A 23,511-nucleotide genomic window follows, 5' to 3' on the forward strand; every position below is an offset into this window, starting at 1 on the left:
ACTTAAAGAAGGTGCTCTGAAAATTTAATCTTGTCATTAGGCACCCATAGTGTTAGCAAATTACGGCCATAAAAAGTGGGACGAGGGTTGGTCTGTGTGTGCGGAGGGAGAGAAGCCGCCACTGGCTCACAGAAATGGCGTAAGGAGGAGCGTTTCAAAGATCCAGCGATGAACCAATTTGGGATTTATACGGCCCATTGAGAGGACTCCCTTGTGGCACGGCGGCTCTGATGGAACTGCTCTCCCTCTTTTATTCTACTATATAAAAGTACATAAAGTTTAATCCAAGCTATGTAATCTCAAAAGCCAGAACCTAACAAGTGGACCACTTGGGAGCAGCAAGCGGGCTGAAATTTCTCACTCCGCTGGAACCGCCGGTAATTATGTGACAGAGCCTGGCGGCTGATGCATCGGAAAATTAATGGCTGCATCAGAGTTTATCTTTTGCTTATCTTCATGGCGGAGGCAGTCTGTGCTGGAGGGCATTGCAGGCGGCCCGGCAGGGAGGGTGAGGCGGAGGGACCCCGCACCCCGTGGGGCTTCGGTGAGGGGTGGACACAAAGACAAATGTCGTGTGTTAAACAGAAATAAGAGCAGCCGGGCTCTGCACGGAGCACCTGCCTGAGCGGTGAATACGCCGTGCGCCTCTCGTTAGTGTAGTGCAGCTCTGGAGCAGGCCACTCTGCATTTTCCCTGGGTGCTTTTGGCCTCAGTACTGGCAATATCCTCTTACTCTGTGAGTACTACAGTTACTTTCCTGACTACTACCTCAAATTAAAAAAAAAAATAAAAGGGGAGTCATTTCTGTTTCAGTTCAGAAGTGCTGTGCTGGTCCAGGGTGGGAATCACGCAGGTCCTTTCCAGAACACAGGCTACACGCAAAAACGGTTTGTCTTATTTTACTGTAGGATGCTACTTTTTGATTTATTTTGTCTGCGAGAGACTGAGCTCCTTGCAGTGCCCAGTAGAAAATTCAGTAGATCTAAAACAATTTGCTGCTGCTGCTGTTAGGCCTTGACCACAGCGGCAGTCATTTTACAGGGCTCCTGGCTGAAGTCTATTGTGGTTAAAACACATCAGCTTTAATCAATAATTTTGTAATAGAAAATCTCGCGCACTTGATAAATCATCTCCAGTGCAATTAGTGACCACCTCTGAAGTGCAGACTTAAGTACAGTGGAAGTTAATCTTTAACGAATTTAGCGGCTAACTTTTAATAGTCTTTTCAATCAGGAGAATTATTTTCAACGGGAAAACGCTCCTCGGCAGAGCTCATCCCGGTGTCCCGGCTGCTGCTCTTGACCCACGGCAAGCGGTGACGGCGCGGACGCTGCCGCTGCCCCGCGTCGCGGGCAGGCTGGACGCCTGCAGGGACGGGCTCGCTGGTGCACAGGACCACAGCCACCCTCGCCGGGCAGCCGCGCTCCAGCCCCGCAAAACCCTGCAACGGCCCATTATCCGTGTTTGGTTTCCTTTCTCCCGGCGGAAGCGGAGGAAAGGAGCTCTTGGCCGGTGTAATTAGGCTGTGTTCCGCACAAGAGGCAGACGAGTCGTTGTGAAGTTTGAAATGGGGCCTTCAGCCTGAGCTCTCCAGTGCAATGAGACACTTGAGCACATGAGCACGTCTCCGTGCATTTTAATCGCTAAACGTGTAAAGGACTCGCTGAGCCGAGGTAACTTGCCTGTCTGGCAGCAGTCGCGGGCTGTTACCCATTAGTGGAACAACTACTAAATGGGACACAGCGCATGTTTCACTGACGTACTATTGTGAGTATTTTGATGCTGATTCTCTCCCCAAATGCTTTAAAAGTAAATACATAATTACAGTTACTTTTTTCTCTCTCTCTCCTTTCTGAAATAGAAAACTGAAAAAGAAGCAGTGGAGTTTTTCCTTGCAGCAGATGTTAGCATGCATCTGGCTCTGGATTAGCTTGAGGAGCATGGTGGAGTAGTAGTTGCCAGAGAATGCAAAATTGGTCTGCAGGTATATAAACTTGAGCTATTTAAAAATAATAAACTCACACAGCTGGGTCTTTGTAAGGGTGTTTCCTGATAGGTAAAAGAAGAGACCAGAGCTTTGTGCCGTGAGGACTCCCAGGTGGCTGTGCCCAAATCCTCCCCGGCCGAGGGGCTGGGGTATTAGCGGCCAACAGCGGAGCCGGTGCCACCAGCTCTCCCCCAGGCACCGCGTGGTGGGCAGCAGCTTCTCTCGGTGTTTCCTCATCGATGAGCTGAGGTTTTTCCTTTAGGGGAGTGTTAGTACTGGCCGCACATCCCTTGCTGGGACGTGGCCTTGGCACCTGGCTGGCCAGGCAGGTCTGCTCAAAGCGCCCAGCACCTCTCTCTGGGCAGGCGCCTGGTGCGGATTCTCCCGCAGGAGAGGATCGTTGCACAGAAAACACTGGGGTTTTGTGGGCTGGATTTCTCTTCTGTTACCTGGATAACCCCCCTGTGCTCCCGAGCATCCATCCAGCCCGCAGGGGTCCATCGGCGGTGGGAAGATGCCCCCCGGGCAATGCCCTCCCGCTGCGGCGACTTAAAATACGCAGTGAAAGAAAGACCCGGTTTTGTTTTAATTTTCCTCCTGTATTGTCTGTTATTGTACAAAAGGCTTCAATTTAAAATTAACAGGAGTGATAGCCAGCTAATGTGGTACAGTGGGAGGCCGGAGTTTCTGTTGCTATGGCGATGGAGTTCGGCTCATTTGTTTTGTAGATGAGTAATTACTACGCAATTAGAGTAGGCTAAAAATAAAGGGGCCTTTTGTTCCCTGTTACTCATTAATATTAATAAAAGACCTGTCCGGGCTGTGGTAAACAATTAATGCAGATGTGGTCGCCCATGGTAAAAGTAGCAACAGCTTTCGTGTTACCCGGCGCGAGGTGAAAGCACTGCCGTCGCTCTTCCTTCATTTTAAATAGAAAAATTATTAGAGAGAAGTCAGCGTTAGCACAGCATCACGAGCTTTAGCCCTTATTTGCCAGTTGCATGGATGGTAATAAGTGTTAAAGCTTAATGTGCAGACACAGGCAGCAGGTACAGCGCCGGGGTCAGATGCTGCGAAACAGCGAGCATCCACAGCCCTCTGAGTTGTGTGCGAGAGAAACACAATGGCAGCAGCTCCCTGATGCAGAAATCTCTTCATTTATCCCCCCTCCCCGATCACGGCGTTGCCCAAGGGAGGGCGCAGGGCTGTGCCGCTGCCGGTGCTCTCTCCGGTGAGCAGCACCGGCTGTGAGACGCTCGGCTCTAGAGCCAGGGCTTGAGCAAAGAGCTTGCCCGAAAACCCGAGCACGCGAAAGCGCGAGCGTGGTGCTGCTGAAATGGCTCCGGTGCAGCACGTTACAAGCATCGAGCGCCAGAAAAGAGCGGAAGAAAACAGTCCCAAGCATTTGATGCGAAGTATGTAAACGTTAAAGCACACCAGATTTCAAATTAACTGCAAAACCAGTTAAATGGACAGAGAAACCTGTTAGGACGATGACTAAGGGCACGGAGTTTATTTACCTCTCTGTTTTATTTGCTTGTCTCAACGCAGCTGGTGAGCATCCCTTGCTGGCGGGGAGGGACAGCGGAGCAGCTCAGAGCCGGGCCACGGCCGGCCCGGTGGGCATGGGGGGGCCGTGGGGCGGTCACCCCCCTCGCCGTGGCCCTGGGGTGCTTGGCATCCCTGGAAAACGCCATCAGTAAGGCGGAACCTCTCTGACGGGCAGCAAAGGCACCCGAGTGCCCCCGGCCCGAAACCCTCGAGTGCCGTGCGGGGGGGCGGGTTGCGGACAAATGGGAACCGCATCCCTCCCAAACTGTTTAACTAATGGAGGGAAACGTAGCACAGCCTTTGTAAGGTCGACATTTGTTTGTTGTTAAGGATCTAATTAGAAACATGAGAGGGAGCTGAATGGCTGCTTGCTCGGCTAATTAGCGACATGCACGAAGACCACTTTGAACTTCAAGGACACAAAGCTATTAGCGCTTACATCAAAAATGGATTAAACTTCTGTGCTTTTATAATGATTAAAGATGAGCCGCTCGAGAGGAAATCCTTTTGTAAGGCTGTGACAAGAGCTGGCTCCCTGATTGCAGCTTCTACAAGCGAAGCTTTGTGTGGCCTCCGTGTAGCACTTGGCCCAGCGCGAGAGTGACACCGCTAACTTGCAATATGGAAAATGTGATTAGGCAATAAATATTGATCGCTGGCAAAAAATTACAGCCAGGCTGGAAAGTGCATTTATTTGTCCTGCTACATAACTGCAGGACTTAGAAAAGCTGGGCTTGAATACGTTGAATTTTGTGTCTTTTCTTCTGCAAATTGGTGCACGTCAACAGCTTCCAGACGTGGCTGATGCTTCGGATGTGATAACCGCAGTATTTAGCAGAAGCAGGTGCTCTTGACGTGCCTGCAGCGTGCACGAGAGGGACAGTGGTGGGTTTTTAAAACACCTGCACCGGTTGAATTTTTAGCTTGCCCACGCTTGTGGAAACCGCCCAGCTCTTGCTCTCTGCTCATCTAAAGTAGCTTAGCAGTTGCTTTTTGTGTCCATGCCACCTGCTCAGCATCTGTGCTGGTGCCGGAGCAGAAATCCCCGTGCTGCACCGCGGAGGGAGGGCGCTGGGGCCGCGGCAGGAACGGTCGCCACAAGATCCCAATTGCCATTATCACACCGATGTGTCCGGCTCGGTTCCTGACAGCTCGGACCGCTGCGAGGTGCGGGGTCCGAGGGGTGGGAATAATTGTCGGCAGCCCCGCGCAGGGGCTGGGTGCCGGCAGCGGCGAGGACGGGGCTGGGCAGCGCTCCCGCCCCGTGCTCCGCTCGCTTCCAGCGGTAATTGCTGAGCCGGGAACCTGCTCACCACCCACTGCTTTCTGTCGTTATCCTTGCGATATTTTGATGTGTGAAGCTGTTTCCGAACGGGCTGCAGAGGCAGAACAACCTTTTAAAGTGTGACTGCAGATAGAAAATAATGTACAAATAGTACCTTGTTATGGCAGATAGCTGCTCTCAGTGTCTCTTGGCCTCATCACCACTTATTTTACTGATGAGCCCGACAGTTGTTTTATTTTATGTTTTTCCCTGCAGGGCCAATATAGCTGCAGGGGAGGGACAACTGCTGCCACTAACCCGGGGCTGCCTGGCTGCTCCCCATTACAGACCTGCGTCAGGGGTGACAGGGAAGGCACAAAGCTCGCAGTTTGATTTTCCAGAGTCAGGACTGAACCGGCTGTCATAAGCAAAATATCTACAGCTTTTCATACTTGCAGAGGAGCTCTGTCTGCCACAGGCTTCTTACAGAGAGGTGTTTGCTTTTCAAGTCTGCTTGGGAAGAGCAGGAGCAAAGTGCTGCGCCTTGCAGCTCCCCGCGAGAGATGTACTAAATGGCCCCTCTAATTGTAACGCTGGGTTTATTTGTTTTTCTGGTTTGTCTCCCACTTTCTGTTTCAGCTAGTTGGGAGCTGTTTGTACGTTGTTACTCTCCAGAATATCTGTGTGTTTTCAGCTCATTATTTCTGAGACATTTTTGAGTCTGAGCGTTGATCTGAATTTGAGGTGTGCCACGTGTGGTCTCAGACATAAAATAACACTGTATGTCAAAGCACAGATACAAGAAAGCGATGCCTCCGATAGTTCAGCCTGACCACAAACGAACGTGTTTGTGCCTCTAGCTGGAGCTGTATGCGGTGATCGGTATAGAAAAAAAAAAAGAATCTGAAAGCGAGCATTTAATTTTCAGTGCTATGCCTGCGTGCTCTTGCAGCCGGGATAGGCTACCGAGAACCAGCGGCACCGACGTCTTATTTCAGATTGGCATTAATTTGTACATCCAGTCTTGGGTAAATCACATCTTGGTTGTTAGCATCTCTGAAAAGCAAGGTACAAGCTCCCATTAGCTTCAGCCGTGAATGCACAAAGAATTAGCTTTGGCCAAGCTATCCGTAACATGGGTGCAGTGCTAGCTAATGATATTTAGAAGGCTCTAAGCACTAATGATGTAAGATTTGCATGAGGTGCTGAAGTTTTCCGGCAGTCTATACCGTGGCTGGTTATTTAAAGTATCAGCATCACACTGTGACTGCTGGTCTGTTAGTCATGCACGCTACAATTAGTGCTCGTGCTTCAGGACACATGGGATCCCCAAGGAAGGGCGAGATCTTCCCTGCACCAGTCACCATGGTTTTACTGTAATGTCCTCTGCAGCGTTTGCGCTTGGGTTGTTGTAAAGGCAGTACAGCAGGCTGGAATGCTTGGGTAAAGATGATGTTCCTTGCATGAAAATCTTCTCTTAAAATCCAGCAGTAACTCCCAAGTGACTCAAATTAAATGCCTCCAGACTGTGGTGTAGTTCCCTGTCCCAGCCGGGCTGCTCGGGACCCAGCTTCGCAGCTCCGCTGAACCCATCGTGGGCAGAGGGACGGGCTGCAGCGTGTGCAGATAAATTCTTTCCGCTCGCTGCTGCCGACGGGACTGGGGTGCCCGCTCTCCCATCGGCTCACCGCGCCGGGCTGCTGCCAAACGGCACCTCCCTGCCCTGTGCTCCCCAGCCCCTGCCTGTTTCCATCCCTGTCGGCAGCGTTCAATGTTATTATATCATTTACTCCTTCGAGCTGGAAGATGATGTTTGCAGCATGTTATATGAATTTTTCATAAAGATAGAAAAACAGCCTAATCTTGTGAGCTTTGAGTCTTGGTAGTGGGTAATGGCTTTGATTTAAAGCATTTTGTCTTAATGATAGTTATATTGAAAATTTCCTGCTGCTTTCAAGCACGTGTAGTTATTATCATAAACATTGATGGTAGAAATGCCTGCCAAATTGTGCGTGGCTGTTTATGGTAGATGAGAGAGTCATCCAGAAATTAGAGCGCTGGATCAACAAGTTGTCGAGAAGCCTGTTTGCACAGAAAGCCACCCCGGGGCCGGTGGGACAAGGCAGGAGCGAGGAGAGCCTTGGAGGAAAGAATTGCTGGAGATGACCGGCACTGGGTGTGGAAAATACTCAGTGTGAGATTAAAAGCGAATTTCTGGTGAGGAGGAGCTGCTTTAGAAGAAGTTGAGGAGTACGGAGGGAGGGCAGAGCGTCTGGGTGCTCTGCCCCAGCCGTCGTGCCGGTGGCCGTGCAGTGGGAGCCCTTGCTGCCCGCCTGCGCCCTGCCTCTTGCATTTGCTCCGCTTGAAAAAATTAACCCATAACCTGATGCATAAAGCATGCATATTTACAGGGGGATGTTTCATTCTTTTTCTTTATGCGTGTCGCTCTGTCCCCCGTGTGGTGTTAGATAACGGGATCTGCTTTCTGGGGAGCACCTCCATCAAAAGGTGGCCTGTCTGTGGCGGGATTCTGCCTCCAGCTACACCAGAAGAGCCGCTTTTCCGTGTGGATTGTTGCCCAGGGATAAGGAGCCCTCTCCAGGAAGGTGCAGGTGGCAATCGAGTGCCATGAGACGGGTCTCTGGGAGCGTTGGTTTAGTACTGACCAACACACACTTGGGGCGAGCCCGTGCAGCCGTGGGGTCCCAGACGTGTCTCTGTGGGATGCAGGCGCCTGCGGATGGGGAGAAGCTGGGGCAGCTCCAGCCGGCTCCGTTCTGCTCTCGGCTGCTCTCTCAAGTGCAAAAGTATTTCTGGCTGTGATAACAGGGCACTGTATCTCATCCTGAAGTATCCTGCCTCTTCTCAAAGAGGAAATCCGGTAAATCATGTGGTGGTTTCTTTCAAATTTGAGGGGTTTTTTGCCTGTCCACCATGGCTGGGAAGGCAGCCACAAGTTTCTCTAATTGTGTTTTGTACCATTCTTCGCCTTTTTTTTTTTTTTTTTAAATTTTGAGATATTCATATCTGTTCAGTGTTTAAAAAAAGCAAAACCATATTAGTAAACGGTGAAGAGACTGCTGTAGGAGCCAGTCCTCCCCCCACAATGGTGTTTAAGTCTTTGGGGTTTGGTGCTGTAGGAGAGGGAAAAGTGTTGTCACAGAAGGCTCGATGCGGGCTGGGGGGCAGCGATCCCCATGCAGTGCTTGTCTTACACTTCTGTATGTATTTCGCCTGCTTTGTTTCCTTTGCAATATAGTGTACTTTAGTGGTGCTTAAAATCATTGCTTCGTCATCACATCTAATTTACTAGGCCCTACGGGACTGACCATCAGCCCGGTACCATGCAAGTTCTTGTAGGGCAGTAATGTCAAAATCCTTACATTTCTTCTCCCTTTCCTTCCCTCTTTCCTGTCATCATTCATGGCTGAATTGAGTTTATTTGGGTGGGATTCCAGCATCCAACTTGTTGTGCTTTCCCCAGCTGCCTTCTCTGCCCCCGCAGCAAGGCGTTTGGATCCTCGTTAGTGTAATACGCCGTTGGCTAAGGCAAATGTCATAATGAATCCTGACTTAGAAATTTCTCAAGAGTTCATCGAAAGAGAGTTTATCTTTCAATAGTGACCTTTCTCGTTGAACGCGGATTAATATATGAGCAGGGTCAGCGTTAACATGGCAGTTTGCAGGAGAAGGCACTTGATAAGCGAGCTCCAGCGAGCTCCGTCCTTGCTCCCAGCAGATTTTGTAGCCCTGAGCCTCCTGCCTCTGCGTGAACCTGGGCTGCCAGGTGCGTTTCAGGCTCCTTGACATAAATCACGTGTTTTCTGAATGTTGCGTTGAGAAGCATCTTACACGCCTGTTAAATGTGGATAAAGATGGCTCTGCTAAAGGACACCAGGATGAGTTAGTAATAAAATAGCCTTGCTCGTTGAAGCACTGTCTTGAGGTTATGGATGCTTTTTTAAAACTCTCTCCAAATTCCTATTCATTTTAGCAGAAAGACTTTCAGTAGCTTCTCCTTTGAGGAGATGCAGCTTCGGCAGGGGCGAGGGTGCAGTGAACGTGCATCGTTGCACGAAACACGTCCCCGAGATGAGACCCCGCATGCAGGTGCATGCTGCAGCAGGGAAGTACAGCAAACCCTGGCTTTTGCCGTGGCAAAACCTGACCGCTGTAAATACTAATCGCTGGCAGTGGTTTGTGGCAAGGCACCGAGTCTAAGGTCCTTTTATCCATTTCCAGCCTTGTCAGCAATGGCATTTCTCTGTCTCTTCCCATCACCTCTGGAAGATGGAGACAGTACCGATGTTTGTCATGGCTCTCCCAGCCACTCCTTCAGACAAGGTCCAGCTCTTGCTGTGCCAGCCGTGCACAGCAGATCCCAACTCCACCATCACCAACACTTTGCATTTAAAAAAAAGCCTGTTCTGGGGCTGCTTTATGAACCCACATTTGCTTCAACTTTTCATGCCCCATCTTGCTTTCCCTCATTGCTTTTCAGCGCTCCTCAAGCCACCATGGCGCTGGGCAGTGTAGAGCCCGAGGCTCCCCAAAACCTGTCCCACTGGCCTGCAGGCAAACGTTCACTTACTGGTCAAAATTCACAGGCTCAGAGCCTTTTCCGTAAGACAAGCCACAGCAAATTCAAAGTGAAGCAAACAAGACATTAAACTTCCTTGTTCCCATCACTGCCACATCTCTTGGCTTCTGTCTCTTGATCTCCATCGGCATAGGAAGGAGCTTCTGTAACCCAGAGGATGGGGGAACGTTGGGGCTGAAGAAGATAAAAGTTGGTTAGCTGTGACCTACAGACACATCTAATCTTTTCCGCATCTCTCCCGACCTTGATCTATCACAGGGCTTCCTGGTGACAACTTGGGATTGCAAATTATGCATAGAGGAAACCCTTGAGTTGGAGGCACTTAGCCACAGTCTCAGAGCTGTAAAAACGTCCAGCGCAGGATGGTTTCCTGGGCAATTGGTTGGTAAATTGGACCTGAACCTTTCAGAGCATGTTGGAAATGGGTATTTTGACTGCCAGGACTTCCTGAGTGCTGGCAGTCCTTGGAAGGGGAGGAGATGGCCCTGCCGACCCCAGGCAACGCTAAATCAGTCTGATGGGTCCTCCCGACAAACCAAAGTCAGGAGATACTTGGTCAGCTCGGCCAGTACCTCTGCTGGGACGAAGCAACAGGTCGGGCTTTGCTCCTGGTCTCCGTTGACCGGCATCAGGACATGGTCAGTGGTTCCTTCCCCTCTCCTGGGACAGCACAGTCCCCTGGCGGTTTTTCAGCAACGTGCTTCTGAACTTCTGCCCTTAATTATTTCCCGTTCTGACTTCAGGATGCTGGTGGCCGGGGGAGAGTCTCAGATTCCTTCCAGCCTGCAAGGCATTAATCTTAATGCTCTGCGATTCCCGCAGCTCACAGCAGCCACGGCTCTTGGACAGGTTCTGCCTCCTCCAGCGACTGAGCTGACATCAGGAACTTTGTCATAAGGCTACGTGTCTCCAAAGAGTCTTAAGTTTTCTTTGACGACTAAAACAGTATCTGGAGTCTGGAGGATTTGGGGGGGGGGTTCTTCATTTTAGTCTCAGATTATTCCAGGTTTGTGTAAAATAAATTTGTTTCCAGGTATTTCGTACCAGAACGCGTCGCACTTTGCATGTTGCGAAAGTTGTTCAAGGTCCCTTTGCTGTTGTTTCAAAGCGATGGTAAAAGTGCCTCTGGCTCCAGGTGAGCTTACGTGCAGCTATTGTAAGAAGACAAGTATTTAGCAACTCACCATGGCTGAGTGAATCGTTAAAATGCGGCTTTCTGAGGGGTGCTTAGCCTCCTCGTAATTACGAGAGCTTTCCTGTTTCATTTATTGGGTCTGGAGCAAAGCGTCAGCTCTGTAAAAGCTTCCAGCCCTTTCTATACAGTTTTCTGGGCAGCTGTTCAGCAGACAGCGTGGAGCGGTGCCGGCGCATCCCCAGCCTCCACGCAGCAGTTCCCGGGCGATGGACCGCCGGGCGTGCTTTTGGCATGGCCGTTTTTCCGCAGGCAATCCTGTGAGCGGTGTGGAGTATTCAGCCGATGTTCAGTAGATAGAAAATCACCTTTTTCTTACATTACGTACCTGCAGTCAGAAGGGCTTTTGAATAACCAGTTGCCAGCGCTTTCTGCATGTAGGAAAGCCAGTATTTCCAGTCGTCTTAGAGATGTAAACGGCTGGGGTGGGATGTTTGGGGGGACAGAGCCTCTCTCTCTGGCTCCTCAGTCTCCGTTTGCTGTTCTCTTTGCAAGGTTTCAGGACATGGCAAAACACGTCCCCTTGTCACCCGCGCACGGTTCTGTGGTTGCGGGTTAATGACGCAGAACTCTCCCTGCGGGTCCCGCAGCGTACGTCTGTCTGTCCCGTTAGCCGCGGCATCGCCACGGCTCGTCAGCACGTGCCGCGTGCTGCTCCTCCCCGCGGTGGAACCGGCGGCCGGTGGCTTTGGGCATCGCGTGGGCAGTTGCTTGGGGCCGAGGCCGGTCTCTGCTCCCGGCCCCGAGGCGGTGGTGGTGCATCGGGCTCTCCCGGCGCTGCTGCGGGACTTTGCAGGAATATTTTACTAACAGAATCCCCCCCCCCCAACCCCTTGCCTTGCTGTGTCCTTCTGCCGTGCTCCTGCCTTTGCTCGGGCCGGCCAACTGGGTTTTGTGTGTGACTTGGCAGTAAAACTCGCATCCATTTTATTGAACCAGAAGGAAGAAAAGGGAAAAAAAAGTGCTAGCTTAAAGTAATAAAAGGCTTTTGAACATCTCAGCTGGATATTTTTCTTCATGAGTGAGAAGGCCAAATGTTATCTTGACATTTAATCTTTAATAATATAAAAAGGCGCTTCGTTTGCCAGTGAATTCCAAAATCTGTTTACTCTCTCATGCCTTATTTCTTTTAACTTGCTAGCTGAGATGTCCTACTTACTTTCCCCTGCTACCAGTTCAGAGCTGCATTAAATCATTTATTTTGTAAAATTCACTTTCCTGTCATTGCAGAGCCGACAGCTGCTGGGTTGACTTTTTTGACCAGCTAATTCATTCATTTGAAAAATGGGGACCTCTCGGGATAGCGGTGCAGGGGGAAGGGGCCAGGGCGGGAGAGACGTCGGCCCAGCAGCAAATCCAGGCTGTGCCCACCGCAGCCCACGTAAGGTGCTGCCAGAGCCTTCCCTCGGGCTGCCCTTGTCGAGGGAGCAGGGCTTTCTCCAGGGCTGGTTTCCATCCCTGGTAAAACCCTGCCGTCGGCCAGCGCAGCTCTGACCTGCGGGCCAGCGGCCGAGGGTTGCCGCAGGCTATCAAACACGATAAACCCTTTTTAGCGCTTAATGAAGATAACGTGGGCGGTCGCAGCCAGAGGAAAAGGCTGAAGAACCCTTGGCGCAGCCTCGAACGGGGAGGCGATGGGACGTGCCGCGGGTCGGGTGCCCGGTCGTACCGATACCTGCGGCACCCGGCCGGGGCTCCCGGGGAAGGCTGCGGTGTCCGTCACCGCCGCTGGACTCGTCCCGTCCCTGCGCCTGTGCGCGACGGCACGCTCAGCCCAAGTAAGCGGGAGGCTCGAGGCCAGCCGTTAGCCGTTTGCAGCGTGCGTCTCGGCGCTGCCGGTACCTGCACGCGGCGGGGATGTGGTGAGACGCTAGTTGGTGCGGGCAGGCAAGTCTCCGTGTGCTCCCAAAGGACCTTGCAAGTGCCACTCAGGTGTAGCTCCAGCTTCCCGCAAGCCATTTCCATCCAGCTCCTCCTAGTCCGCTAACTTTTCTTTTGCATTGAAACTTCTTACTCATAAATTTTACATCCAAGAGCAACTGTGAGAAATGCCAGAAGCCTGATCATCTAACATGCTTTAATATCTAAATTTATTCTTTAGTATCATTCTTATTTACATTGTTTTTCTGTCTCAAAAAAAAAAAAAAGGGAGGAAAAAAATAAAATTTTCTTTTACTTCCACGTTAGGAGGTGAGTTGTCATACACCCTCTGGAATTCTTTTTTGCTTTTGATCTTTATTTATTTGTTTAATTTTGGTTGATGTCCCAAGCATGGTTTTGGAGACGAAGGTAAGTCTTCGCTCTCCAAATCAAAAGGAAAAAGATTCAATAAAACAACACTCTCCTTGGTCATATTAAAAAAAAAAAAATTCCAAACTGTTCCATTCCATACCATTTAAAGAAAAAAAAAAAATCACCTATTGAACTATTTCTACAGCTTACTGATTTAAAAGGGCGGGTTTTTTTCAAAAGTATCGAATGGATCCAAAAACGATTTTCCTAGACGCGATTGAAGTTATTTGCTGTCAACATTTTAATATCAATATTACCACAATGTGTAGTCTCAAACTAGTTCCTTTGTAGTTTGCATGGGATGTGAATGCTGTCTCGGCGTGCCCAGACCTAGAGAACTTGTTACTACTGCATGAGCATCAAGTCAGATGTTGAAAAATACCTATTATATTTTGTGATAATTTGGTGAAAATGAGCACCTCCAGTCTCTGGTTGCAGTAGTGTGTTGAATGATTGTTCTTTTTTTTTTATATATATCCATATATATATTTTTGGAGCTCTAAGCTTCGTAGTAGTACGGGCTGACTCTTATCCAGTACTTGCTCTCCTATCGCATGGCCTTGGTTAAGTGTTAGAAGTTGGGCCTAGGCTGTTTATTCTGGTGTTTGGCTTTGTAATAACGGTGCATGCCCGGCGTCTGGCCTCATACCCAGCTTTATTCTCTGCACACCAGTCTTGAATAGCTACAGTGCTCAACCGAATTTTGGCGCACCCGCTTCCCCGGCAGGCTCCAACCCAGCCCGACCCGGAGGCTTCCCCGGGGCCAACAGCCCAGGGCCCGTCGCGGACCTCTACGGCACAGCCAGCCAGGACTCCGGCGTGGGTAACTACATAAGCGCCGCCAGCCCGCAGCCGGGCTCCGGCTTCGGCCACGGGATCGCCGTAAGTACCGCCGGCGCCAGAGCCGCCGCCCCCGCTTCTGGGTCCGGGGTGGGTTTTTTTTTTCATTGGTTAATGACATTGGAGCGGTGGGGGGGGGGGTATGTTGGTTTTTTGGGGGTTTTTTTTGTTAACGATGACCTGACGGCGAGCGTAGCGCCCTGCTGCCGTAGCCTGCTGGAGCTGTGCCCGAGCCGCTGGAGCTGCCCGTGGGCTGCACTGCTCCGGTCACCAACTCGGCTGGAAAGGCTTGTCTGGCGCCTTCCGCGGCCCAGACGTGGCGCATCTCAAAAGGAAATAATAATAAATAAATGATATTAATCATAATAATAATTTATAATAATAATTCATATTATTATTTTCTATAATAACATAAAACTTAATAATGAGGGGCTGTAAAGTTCCTGCTTATCTGTATGGGCTTTATATCAGCCCAACCACCCGTCCCGGCTGATGCGCCCATTTGCAGACGACGCCCCGGTCCCGGCTCCTAAACGAGCAAAAAGCCGCTCATTAATTCGGCCAGCAGGACCCCGGGGTTGCCCACAGCCACCCCGGCGAGGGGACGGCCGTCCTGCCGCTGGCCGCGGGGCCGTCCTGCTCCCCTTCGCCCGTCCCCGTGACGGCAGCGTCCCCGTGGAGCTGGCACGTGCTGACCTCCCGGGTCGCTTCCAGCCGGTTACGGCATTGCCGACAGTCCTTAAAATCTGCAGGTTACAAGTAAGTCGCTACCGTTTTGTTGTCAAGTCGTTGGAAAAGTGCCTCTTTAATGCCGCGTGGGTCTGCAATCTCACTAATGACGGGCGATGGAGATTTGCTTAACAAAGCTGCATGCTGTTTTTCAGATCGCGCTGTTTTACCTGTGTGTGTTAGCATGAATGCGGTTGGACCTCTTTGGTGGCTGTCAGTCTCCCGAACAGAAAAACTGCAACTGAAGTTGTTTCCCTTTTTGTAGTAAAACGATGAGATTTTTTTTTCCTCTTGTACAATAAACGTGGCAAAGTACAGAGGGCTCCCCCCAGATCCCTCAAACTGAGCGGAGAATTTCACTCTCTGACCGAATTGGATGAGTGAGGGGAGCAGGAGCGTAGTGCAGACAAAGTTCCTGAAGTTGTATTATTTTTATTGCATAAGCAACCAGTACCCAAAAAGACAAAAAAACCCTGCTGCCTCCGTTTGTGCCCTTGTGCTCAATTCCCGTCCCGGTCATGCCCCTCCCGTGGTCACGCCGGGGACTTGACAATCCCTTCGGATCAATTCTAGTACTAAACGCAGAATATTATTGCTCTGCTAAGAGCTACATCAGTTTAAACTGCCATCTCTCACCACTTACAACACCTCTTATTTCCATTTTTCACCTGAAGAAGAAGACCTGTTTGTTCTTGAAAACTCGGGCACTTTGGCCTCAGCAACATCCCAATTTTTCAAGTAATAGGATATGAGGTACAAGGCTGGGTATCCGGATTTGTCTGCACTAACACTTCTCCAAAGAACGACTTTGTATCTGACTTGCAGATTGGCAGCCTCTTAATTTCCCCCAATAACTGCAAAGAATCCCGTAGCTTTTTTTACATATATATTTATTTAACACTCTCCATTTACTAACCCTGGTTTAAAAATAAAGAAGGGAAAACCCAAAGCTTATTCTTGCAACTGGGGGAATGAGAAGATTATGGTCTTGGAAAGGTAACCATAGGGTTCAGCACACCGACTCACTGGTGACCAGAACAGCTCTCGGAAATACCTATTCATGCTGGCAACACAGTCTTTCAAGTCCTTTGATAATTTCTTGCCAAAATTAATAATCATCTGTTCCCATGTATAGAGCACTGATGAACTTAACAATTGTACAATTTTAGGGACCTTTGATTGCAACGGCTTTTACAAATGGATACCATTGAAACGTTACACATGGTTGGTTGCCATCTCACTTGGAGGTATTACAGTATATACCATTTGTACTTTGTGCTAAACTACCATCTCCCCTATATTTACTTTAAGTGAACAATTTTTTATCTTCATTTCGTCTTTCCTTGGCCTTTAATCATTCCTTTCTGTGATTTATGTTATTCAAATCAATCTCACGGGTTGGAAACTGGAAGACAGATCGGGAGCTAAACCCCCCCAAAAGTCACGTTTTCGTACTCAGGACACTTAGTGCAATAGTTTGGAGAGGCAAAAGCCCCGCAGAAAAACCAGCAATCCCAGAAACCTGTGGGGAAGCAACCGAGGGCCAGCTGACAGCATCCCGATGGGGATTATAGATCTGCTACCAATGCACTGGTCTAAAAATAGACGAGCCCCACCGCTTTATTACAGAGAAACCATCATTCTTAATTAAGTGCTGTACCAAATATTACAGCTAAAAGATAACATTGTAACTAGTAACCATAGAGCAATTATCAAGATTAAAAAAAAATTAAACCTAAGCAAATTAAATTAAAGACATTACCTGAGTAATGCATCCTTGGATCACTGCCAGTTTCCTACCCTTTGAACTAAGCTCAAGTTAATTAAATGTTTAATTTTTGTTTTAAATTTTTTTGGCCTTTGGCTTATTCATCTTTGCAAACAAATATTCTTTCACCAAGAATAGAGTAGATTAGAAAAGTCAGTCAATGAAAAACAGAACTTACCGCATTAAATGGCACAGGTTTACCTCTAGAGCTCTTAGTCCATGCAGACAAATGTAATGGATGTGACAGATTTTATTTCTCTGCCTTTTGCCCAGCACTGCCTGATCAATGTCACATGTTTTACGTTCAAAATCAGTGTATGAAATTAGAATTGCAGTTAGTCAAGGGGCTGGGAACTGTGGAAAACGTTTGGAGGCTTTAAATTATATAAAAATAGATTTACACCTAAATACTAGTGGATAAAGGGGTTTTCTATTTACTCTTCATCTACCCACATCCACCCAAGATTACCTGAAATCGTTCCGTCAATTAATTTGCTCCACCAAGTAGTATTTTTTATGGGAAAGAAAGAAGTGGCCTAAGCACTCTCGCTTTAATCCCAGTTATTATTTGCACGTATCAGTGTATGTTCACGGATCAATCTGTCAGAATCCTTCATGTTTTCTGGGCCGTCAGCCTTTGTAATAACGAGGTGGTACACAAAGCTGGCTGGAGACCTAGGCAGAACATCATAATTCACGCTAATAACGCTGCAATGAAGACAGCGTTCATCAGATTAATGTATTGTAATCATTTTACAGTTACCACAACACATCAAACTGTAACCATCATTTACTGGCCAGCATTAAGACTCAAACCATTAATGACTTAAAAACAGAAAGTGCTTTTAATGTTGCTCATTACTAATTAAAATAGATTTTGAGAGGAGGAAATGAGCCTTATTATTAATTCCTCAAGGACCACCGAGTTTGAAATTTTTATTGCGGCGGTGCATGCCGAGGCATCTGGTCCCTCGCCCACCCCGGCTGCCCCCGCTCCTCGGGGCAGGAGATGAGGATGAGGATGAATTTGGCCAAGCTGCGGGTCCCCGGGGCAGGGACCGGCCGTTCCCGCAGACCTGCGGGGTGCTGGCGGGACCTCACCCTGGGCACGGCCCTTTGGGGATGGGTTTTGGAGGTCACCCCCAAAAACGTGTGACCGGGGTGCGTTCCTCGCCGCAGCCAGCCCCGCGAGCGGCTGCCTGCAGAGCCAGTCCCCTAATATTTATTTCCTTCTCAACATTAAGCACCGGCAGGAACAGAGCATTAGAAGCTGAAGCCTCCGTTATAAAATAAATCATCACCGCTGCAGTGTGCCCGTGTAAAAGTTGTTACCTTTCAAGTACTTCAGCTGTGCCTTTAGAAAAAACTCATTTTACCGACACCGTGTAAATTCCTGGCGTAACAGATGCCCGAGGAACGGTTTTTGTCCTTCCGATATATCAAGTCGCATTTTATTGTTCCTAAACCAGAGTAGCACACAGCTAACCCCAGCCTGCCTGGGAAGGCACTGCCTCCCTGAAGTCCGGGCTTAGCTGGACTCCACGGGGATGGAGCCGGAAAGTAGGAGCAGTAAATACGTTAAATACGCTCTCCCACGGCGGCAGTCCCAGGAACGCGTCCGCATTTCAGCCGTTTCGCTCCGGATTCACCCTTGGTGTGGATCTGAGCACGCCGCGGCTTTGCAAAGGGTTTGCAAACACCTGGGGGGGTTTTGTTAAAAAAATCCCACTCGCCCTGCATTAACTCTCACTCTCCTCCGTGTCCCGTGTCTGCCTTCTCCTCCCCGCAGAGTCTCTCTGGATGTCCAGGCAAGACGGGGCGAAGTTTCTGAACGGGCCCATGTTTGGGTGATCTCATCAGACTTTGAGCACTACATCATCACCGATAACGCAAACAAACTGGAGGTGGCACTCGACGGACTTAGGTTGTTTAAAATCTCTCTCATCATCTCATGAATCTGCTGTACTATAAAAACAACAGCTTTTAAAAGTATGTATATAAAATCCATTTCTTGTTCGTTTTATTTTCTTGATGGGTTCCCCCCCCTCTTTTTAAACCTCTCCAAACCACATTTTTTCGTAGCATTTTGACATAGTCTCGTAGCCACGTAGTTCTAATTCTTTGTGTATCTAGCAAGAGCCTAACCATAGTGTAACTGTTTATATTAAGGGGTTTCTTTCGTTTTTTTCTTTCCCACCTCCCCTCCTTCTCCCTTCTGTTTTACGTAGTCGTTGTTGCTTAAAGGATGCTGAGATGGTGACAGGAGTCTCAGCCGCTGGTGCCGGCTCTGCGGCCGCCGAGGGTGGCGGGGGGAGCAGAGCCGGCGGCGGGCACGGTTTCGGGGTGGCCTTGCAGGGCACGGGGGGCGCGGGTGAGCAGCAGGTTCTCTAGCCCTTCTTTTCGTTTGCGGAGTCTTCGTTAACCTAATTCTATCTATTTTCGGCAATAAGGCAAGGACTACAAACTTTTTGTGCGTCCTTTTTCTATAAGTGCTTTTTTTTGTTGAAAGAGGTGATATAAGGTTTTTTGAAATTGTGAATTCTGAAAAAAAAAAAAAAAACTGTAAATACAATTCCATTAACTACATATAAACTATTAAGAAAGAGAAATACAAACCTATTTTTGTGATGGAGTCAGCCTAAGGCAGTTTCTCTATGAAAATGGAAGAAAAAAAAAAGAAAGTTTTAGACTTTTTGACCAACTGCCGGAGCTGGCCCGCGGGAGTTAGGAGATGCACACACTGTTCAGCTTGCTCCGTAGGCGTGGTAGACCTTCCAGCTCTCCTAGCGTCATACCAGCATCTTCGCTATCAGACGTGCACAGCTTACAAAGGAACAGTCTAGTGGTATTTTTTTAATTTAAAACCTGCTTTTCCCAAGACTGAAAAAGAAGCTACGATTTTTTCCTATTTAACGCATTTATGGTTCAAAGCACACCTTTAATTTTTTTTTTTAGTTGTTGTTTTAAACTAGATCAACTTGCTGTCCAGTCATTTCAGCTGCTCTGGGCACCCTGCGCAGCCCGGGCGGAGGCGAGGTCCCTCCTCCGCGCTCGCCTGCGGCAGGCAGAGCGGCTTTAAAGCTTGCATGGTTACCTTTTTTATCCATTACTTTCTGTATTAACAAATTAGGAAAGCAACTTCGGTTTGGTTTTTTTGGTTGTTTTTTTTTTTTTGGGAATACCTCAGTGCTACAAGTTTCACCCTAGAAGCAACGGAAGATTTTAATTTATTGTAGTTGTAAACAGAATTTTAAAAAAAAATAAAGTATAAAACATCATTGCACTGTGACTGGTAGGGGAAAAACTGACAGTTTCCTATTTGCACATGTTTAATATTTGGCTGTTATATATATGGTCCTCTGTTGGGGGAGGAAACTTATGAAGGATATTTTTTAATTTAATTTTTTTAATATTGGTAAATAGGCCTGCAACAGCAAACTAGAAGTACAACATGGTAGGTGGCATTAAGAACATACTGTAGTGTGGATATATTTCTTCTTTTTTTAACGTAATATTGACAAGTTTTATTAATATTTTTTTAAATTGTTACGTTTATAAATTTGGTACTTTAGGTACAGCCAGTATAAGACACTGAATGCGACATTTGTTAAAAAGAGCTGCTGCACTCCTATTTTTGTAAATTTTACTAACAAGTAGACTAATGTAGACATTCAATAGACAAGGTAGAGCAAGGCATCTTTAACAAAAACAAGGCACCATACTGCTAACCGAAAGGAGAAAACCTTGTTTTTCTTGTTTTTAAAAAAGAATCATGCTTTTTATGTAATATTTTAGGTTTTTTTCTTATTTCAGAACAACCAGGTTTAAGCAAAATGCTGGACGCTTTTTAAATATTGAGACTTGATCAAGTAATAAAATAAATAAAACAATTCTTTAAAAAATAAAAACGAAAAAAACCAACAAACCAAATTCCCTGAAATTCAATGTACCGTCAGGGAATTTTTTATTGATATTTTGTCAATGTTGATGATGTACTGTACTACCAGTTGGTTTTCCTCTCCATTCCCTGTCACCTCATAGAATATTCTTTGTTGATCATTGTTGTATGTTAATAGTGTATAAAATGGCTATCTTGTAAGAGTGCTGTCCTGATGCTAGTGTAGTGAATTTTTCCCCCCCTCTTTCTCTCTTCCTCTTCTAGTACATATTGGTAGGTGTATCGTAATTAAGGTTAAAAATTTAGATGTAGTTATTCAGATTTAGGACCAGTAAGGATAGAACTTTCTCTTATTTAAGAAAAAAATGCTAATAATTTTGGGAAGGTTTTCCTTTTTTTTTTTCTTTCCTCTTTTCTTTGGTTTTTTTCTCTTGTTTTTTTTTCTTTTGCTGATCTGATGCGGTTTCAACTAACCAAAGGTCTCACAATGTTAAAAATGCTGGCAAACTCCTAAGGCATTTGTAGATCCCCACCCTTGACTTTGAAAAGGGGATGTGCCATACTACCTTAAATGCTAATGCTAGATATGCAAAACTGGATTTTTTTAATTTATTTTTTAAAAGAGGGAGGCACGGTATATTAAAACGATTTTACTAAGAGAAAAAAAAAAATATTTTTTTAAGAATGCTCAGAAGAAATTGCTAATCTGTGTGAATATGTTTTAGATGTTTATATACCTTTTGAGAAGTCCCAGTGGCCCATAGCACAAATGTCGTGGAATCCGATATGTTTTGATGTGGCTACCTAGACTAAGGTTCACGTTAGTCCCCCACTCATCTAGAAATCCATTTCGAAGGGGTTTTTTCTTTCCTTTGTTCGTTCGTTTGGGGGTTTTTTGTAAATTTTTCAGCACAAAGGTGCAGCTCCACCTTTGTTTTAGTCAAGCGCAGCGAGTGAAGGATCCTTACGAGGGATATCGCCCTTTTCTTTCCAAATATCTCAGACGGACCCGCTACCCCCGGAGTGACCAAAAAGAGAGAGATTTCCATCTAGTTGTGTGAAATGGGCACCCAAAGCACCTCCCCAGCGCGGGCAGCGCCGCGGGCAGGTTCGTCCCCTGCCTGGAGCGCCTGGCACCGCGCCGACCGTGCCGTGGGACGGGTGTACCCCGCACCCGAGGGACATTTTGAGAGGAGTTGTAGCAAGCCACAAAAGCTCGGGTACCCTCCCCCCCTTCAAAATCATAAAGTCCTCTGTGATTGGCTTGATTAAAACGAAGCCTGATCTGTCCTTTTTTTTTTTTTTTTTTTTTTTCTTCTACTTCATGAATGTTCATTTTAAGTTGAATTTGTAGCTTGGACTTTAAGGTAGCATGGCTCTCTTTGCTGTAAGTTTATTTTTTTTCCATTGTACAGCAGCGTACCGCTGGTGAATGTTACACATCTTGCTAGGCTAGTTAAACCATTGGGTAATTGTTGGTAATAACGACCTGAAAGGTGTTCGGATTTCTTTTCTTCCCTGCTCTGAAGCCTAGGATGCTGTTTTCATCTGTAGTGTGAATGAGGGCTAGCGACTCCAGCCACAGTTACCTTCTTGTTTCGTTTCTGCCATTCACTCAATGCAACATAATTGATAATAAAGCAATATAGTTTACTACATTTTTACTGAAGGCCAGCCATGGTTATGTATGATATTGCATATGAAACTGTTTACAAAAAAAAAAAAAAACCAACACTAACTCATAGCTGTCTTTTATGCTATGGAAATGTCTCTTGGGTGGAATTTTCTGAATTATTTTTTTTAGTGGTTTGGTTTGTTTTTTTAAGCGAAATAGTTCAAACAGAAAACTGAAGTTAGTGTAAGGTGAAGAGACAGGATGCATCGAAGACACACCGGCAGATCCCGGTCTGCGCACAGACACTGTAGAGTTTCATACGTACAGAATCCAAGTCAAACCCATTGCCGTGTGCGAACACTACGTGAGGAGATTCTGTAAGCTAAGCAATACTTTAATACTGTAATAAAAATTACCAAAAAAAAAAAAAAAAAAAAAAGTAGTTTGAGAAAGTAAATCCTCGTGATCGGTTCTCGGTTCCCAAACAGTCCGACTGTGTTGTCTCGAGAGAGCTCCGTGTCCGAGCAGGGTGAAGCCCCGGCAGCCTGGGGGGAAGCAGGACTCGCCCGTGCGCCCGGCTCTCTGTTCTGTACATACTCGTAACACCACGCGTGGGCTCGTGTGTCGCGTCGACCGTCGTAGGTAGCAAATCCCCGTCATTCTCTGTTGTACGAGGTCTGAACTCCATCAGTACTAGGATGCAAGTCTAAGCATTTCAGGTGGTCATAAATGTACCTAAATAAACTATGGCACAGTGGCAGGCCTAGCCCTTCCTTTTATACTTTAGTATGAACTGATGAGAACTTTGGTAGTGACTTTTTTTTTATATATATACATATATATATGTATCTATATATATCAAGCATCTTTCAGGTCTCTGTGTATGGCTTTCTAAAGCCCTGTTGTAAAATACTATGTGGATGGGGGTCTCTCACATCACAGATGTGGAAAGTATAATTTTATATTTGTATTTTCAAATAAATAAGTTTGTGAAAGGTTTCCATCCTCTACTGTGGTCCAGAAATCAATGTGTTTGTCTGACGAAAAAATACAATAAACTGTTTTGAACAGATCCGTGGAGTCCCTTTCATTCGGGGGGGTGAAACGTTTATTCCTGGGGAGGGGGGAGGCCAGTGCGCAGCCCCATCACCCATCGCCCCTCCTGCTCCCGGGTGGCGGGGCCGGACCGGAGCATCCCCGACCTCGTCCCTGTCCCCGTCCCCCTGCGCAGTGCTCCCAGTCCAGTCCCTCGTGCTGTGCGCTGCCAGGCACCTTTTTGGCATCGCATCCCTGCCCAGGGACCGTGTCCTTCCCTGGAGAAAGCGTCGATAAGGGGGACATAGCAGGATTGCTGTACGGCTGCTGCCGACCCCCCCGCAGACGTGTCAAATTGTCGTAAAAATAACCCGGCACGGGAAACATGAGGTAAAGGACATCAGTGACAAGTGTCACCATTTTTAATGGCTTTCACTCAACCCCATGTGCCTAACACGTGTCCGAGGGGTGCTCTGCAAGCCTTGCCAGAGGCGAAGAGCTTTGCTCTGCGGCTTGGAGATATTTCTGTCTAGGTACCTATCAGGGTATCTATTTATCAATCTCAGTGTGTCTTACAGAGATACTTGGGGTGGAAAAAAAAAAAAATCGTACCTGCTTTGTCCTTCCCATCCCTTTGGGGGACCGGCTTACCTTGCCTCGGAGGGGAAAGGGCGGCTGGCGGGGGGAAACGGAGCAGCATGCCTTCGGAGGGAAAACAACCACCAAATTTCCTGTAAACA

General features: G+C 47.6%; 1 protein-coding gene across 25 annotated transcripts in view; it reads left to right on the forward strand.

The window, feature by feature from the left end:
• MSI2 (musashi RNA binding protein 2) overlaps window positions 1-22,808 on the forward strand; it is a 261,255-nt gene extending 238,447 nt beyond the window's left edge. For 10 of the 25 annotated variants that reach the window (XR_008237698.1, XR_008237699.1, XR_008237701.1 and 7 more), the window contains 3 exons: window positions 13,614-13,768; window positions 15,625-15,702; window positions 18,013-22,808. Coding sequence is in view for 22 of the 25 variants with exons in the window: in XM_052805014.1 (XP_052660974.1) it covers window positions 13,614-13,768; window positions 15,625-15,666 (197 nt within the window). In the remaining 3 variants the exon portion in view is untranslated. Of the gene's footprint in view, window positions 1-13,559; window positions 13,769-15,624; window positions 15,703-18,012 lie in introns of those variants that run through there. The other 15 variants (XM_052805008.1, XM_052805011.1, XM_052805010.1 and 12 more) reach the window with 5 other exon arrangements.
• The last annotated feature ends 703 nt before the right edge of the window (window positions 22,809-23,511 follow it).

This window comes from Harpia harpyja, chromosome 12, assembly GCF_026419915.1.
Source record: "Harpia harpyja isolate bHarHar1 chromosome 12, bHarHar1 primary haplotype, whole genome shotgun sequence".
In the NCBI taxonomy this organism is placed as follows: domain Eukaryota; kingdom Metazoa; phylum Chordata; class Aves; order Accipitriformes; family Accipitridae; genus Harpia; species Harpia harpyja.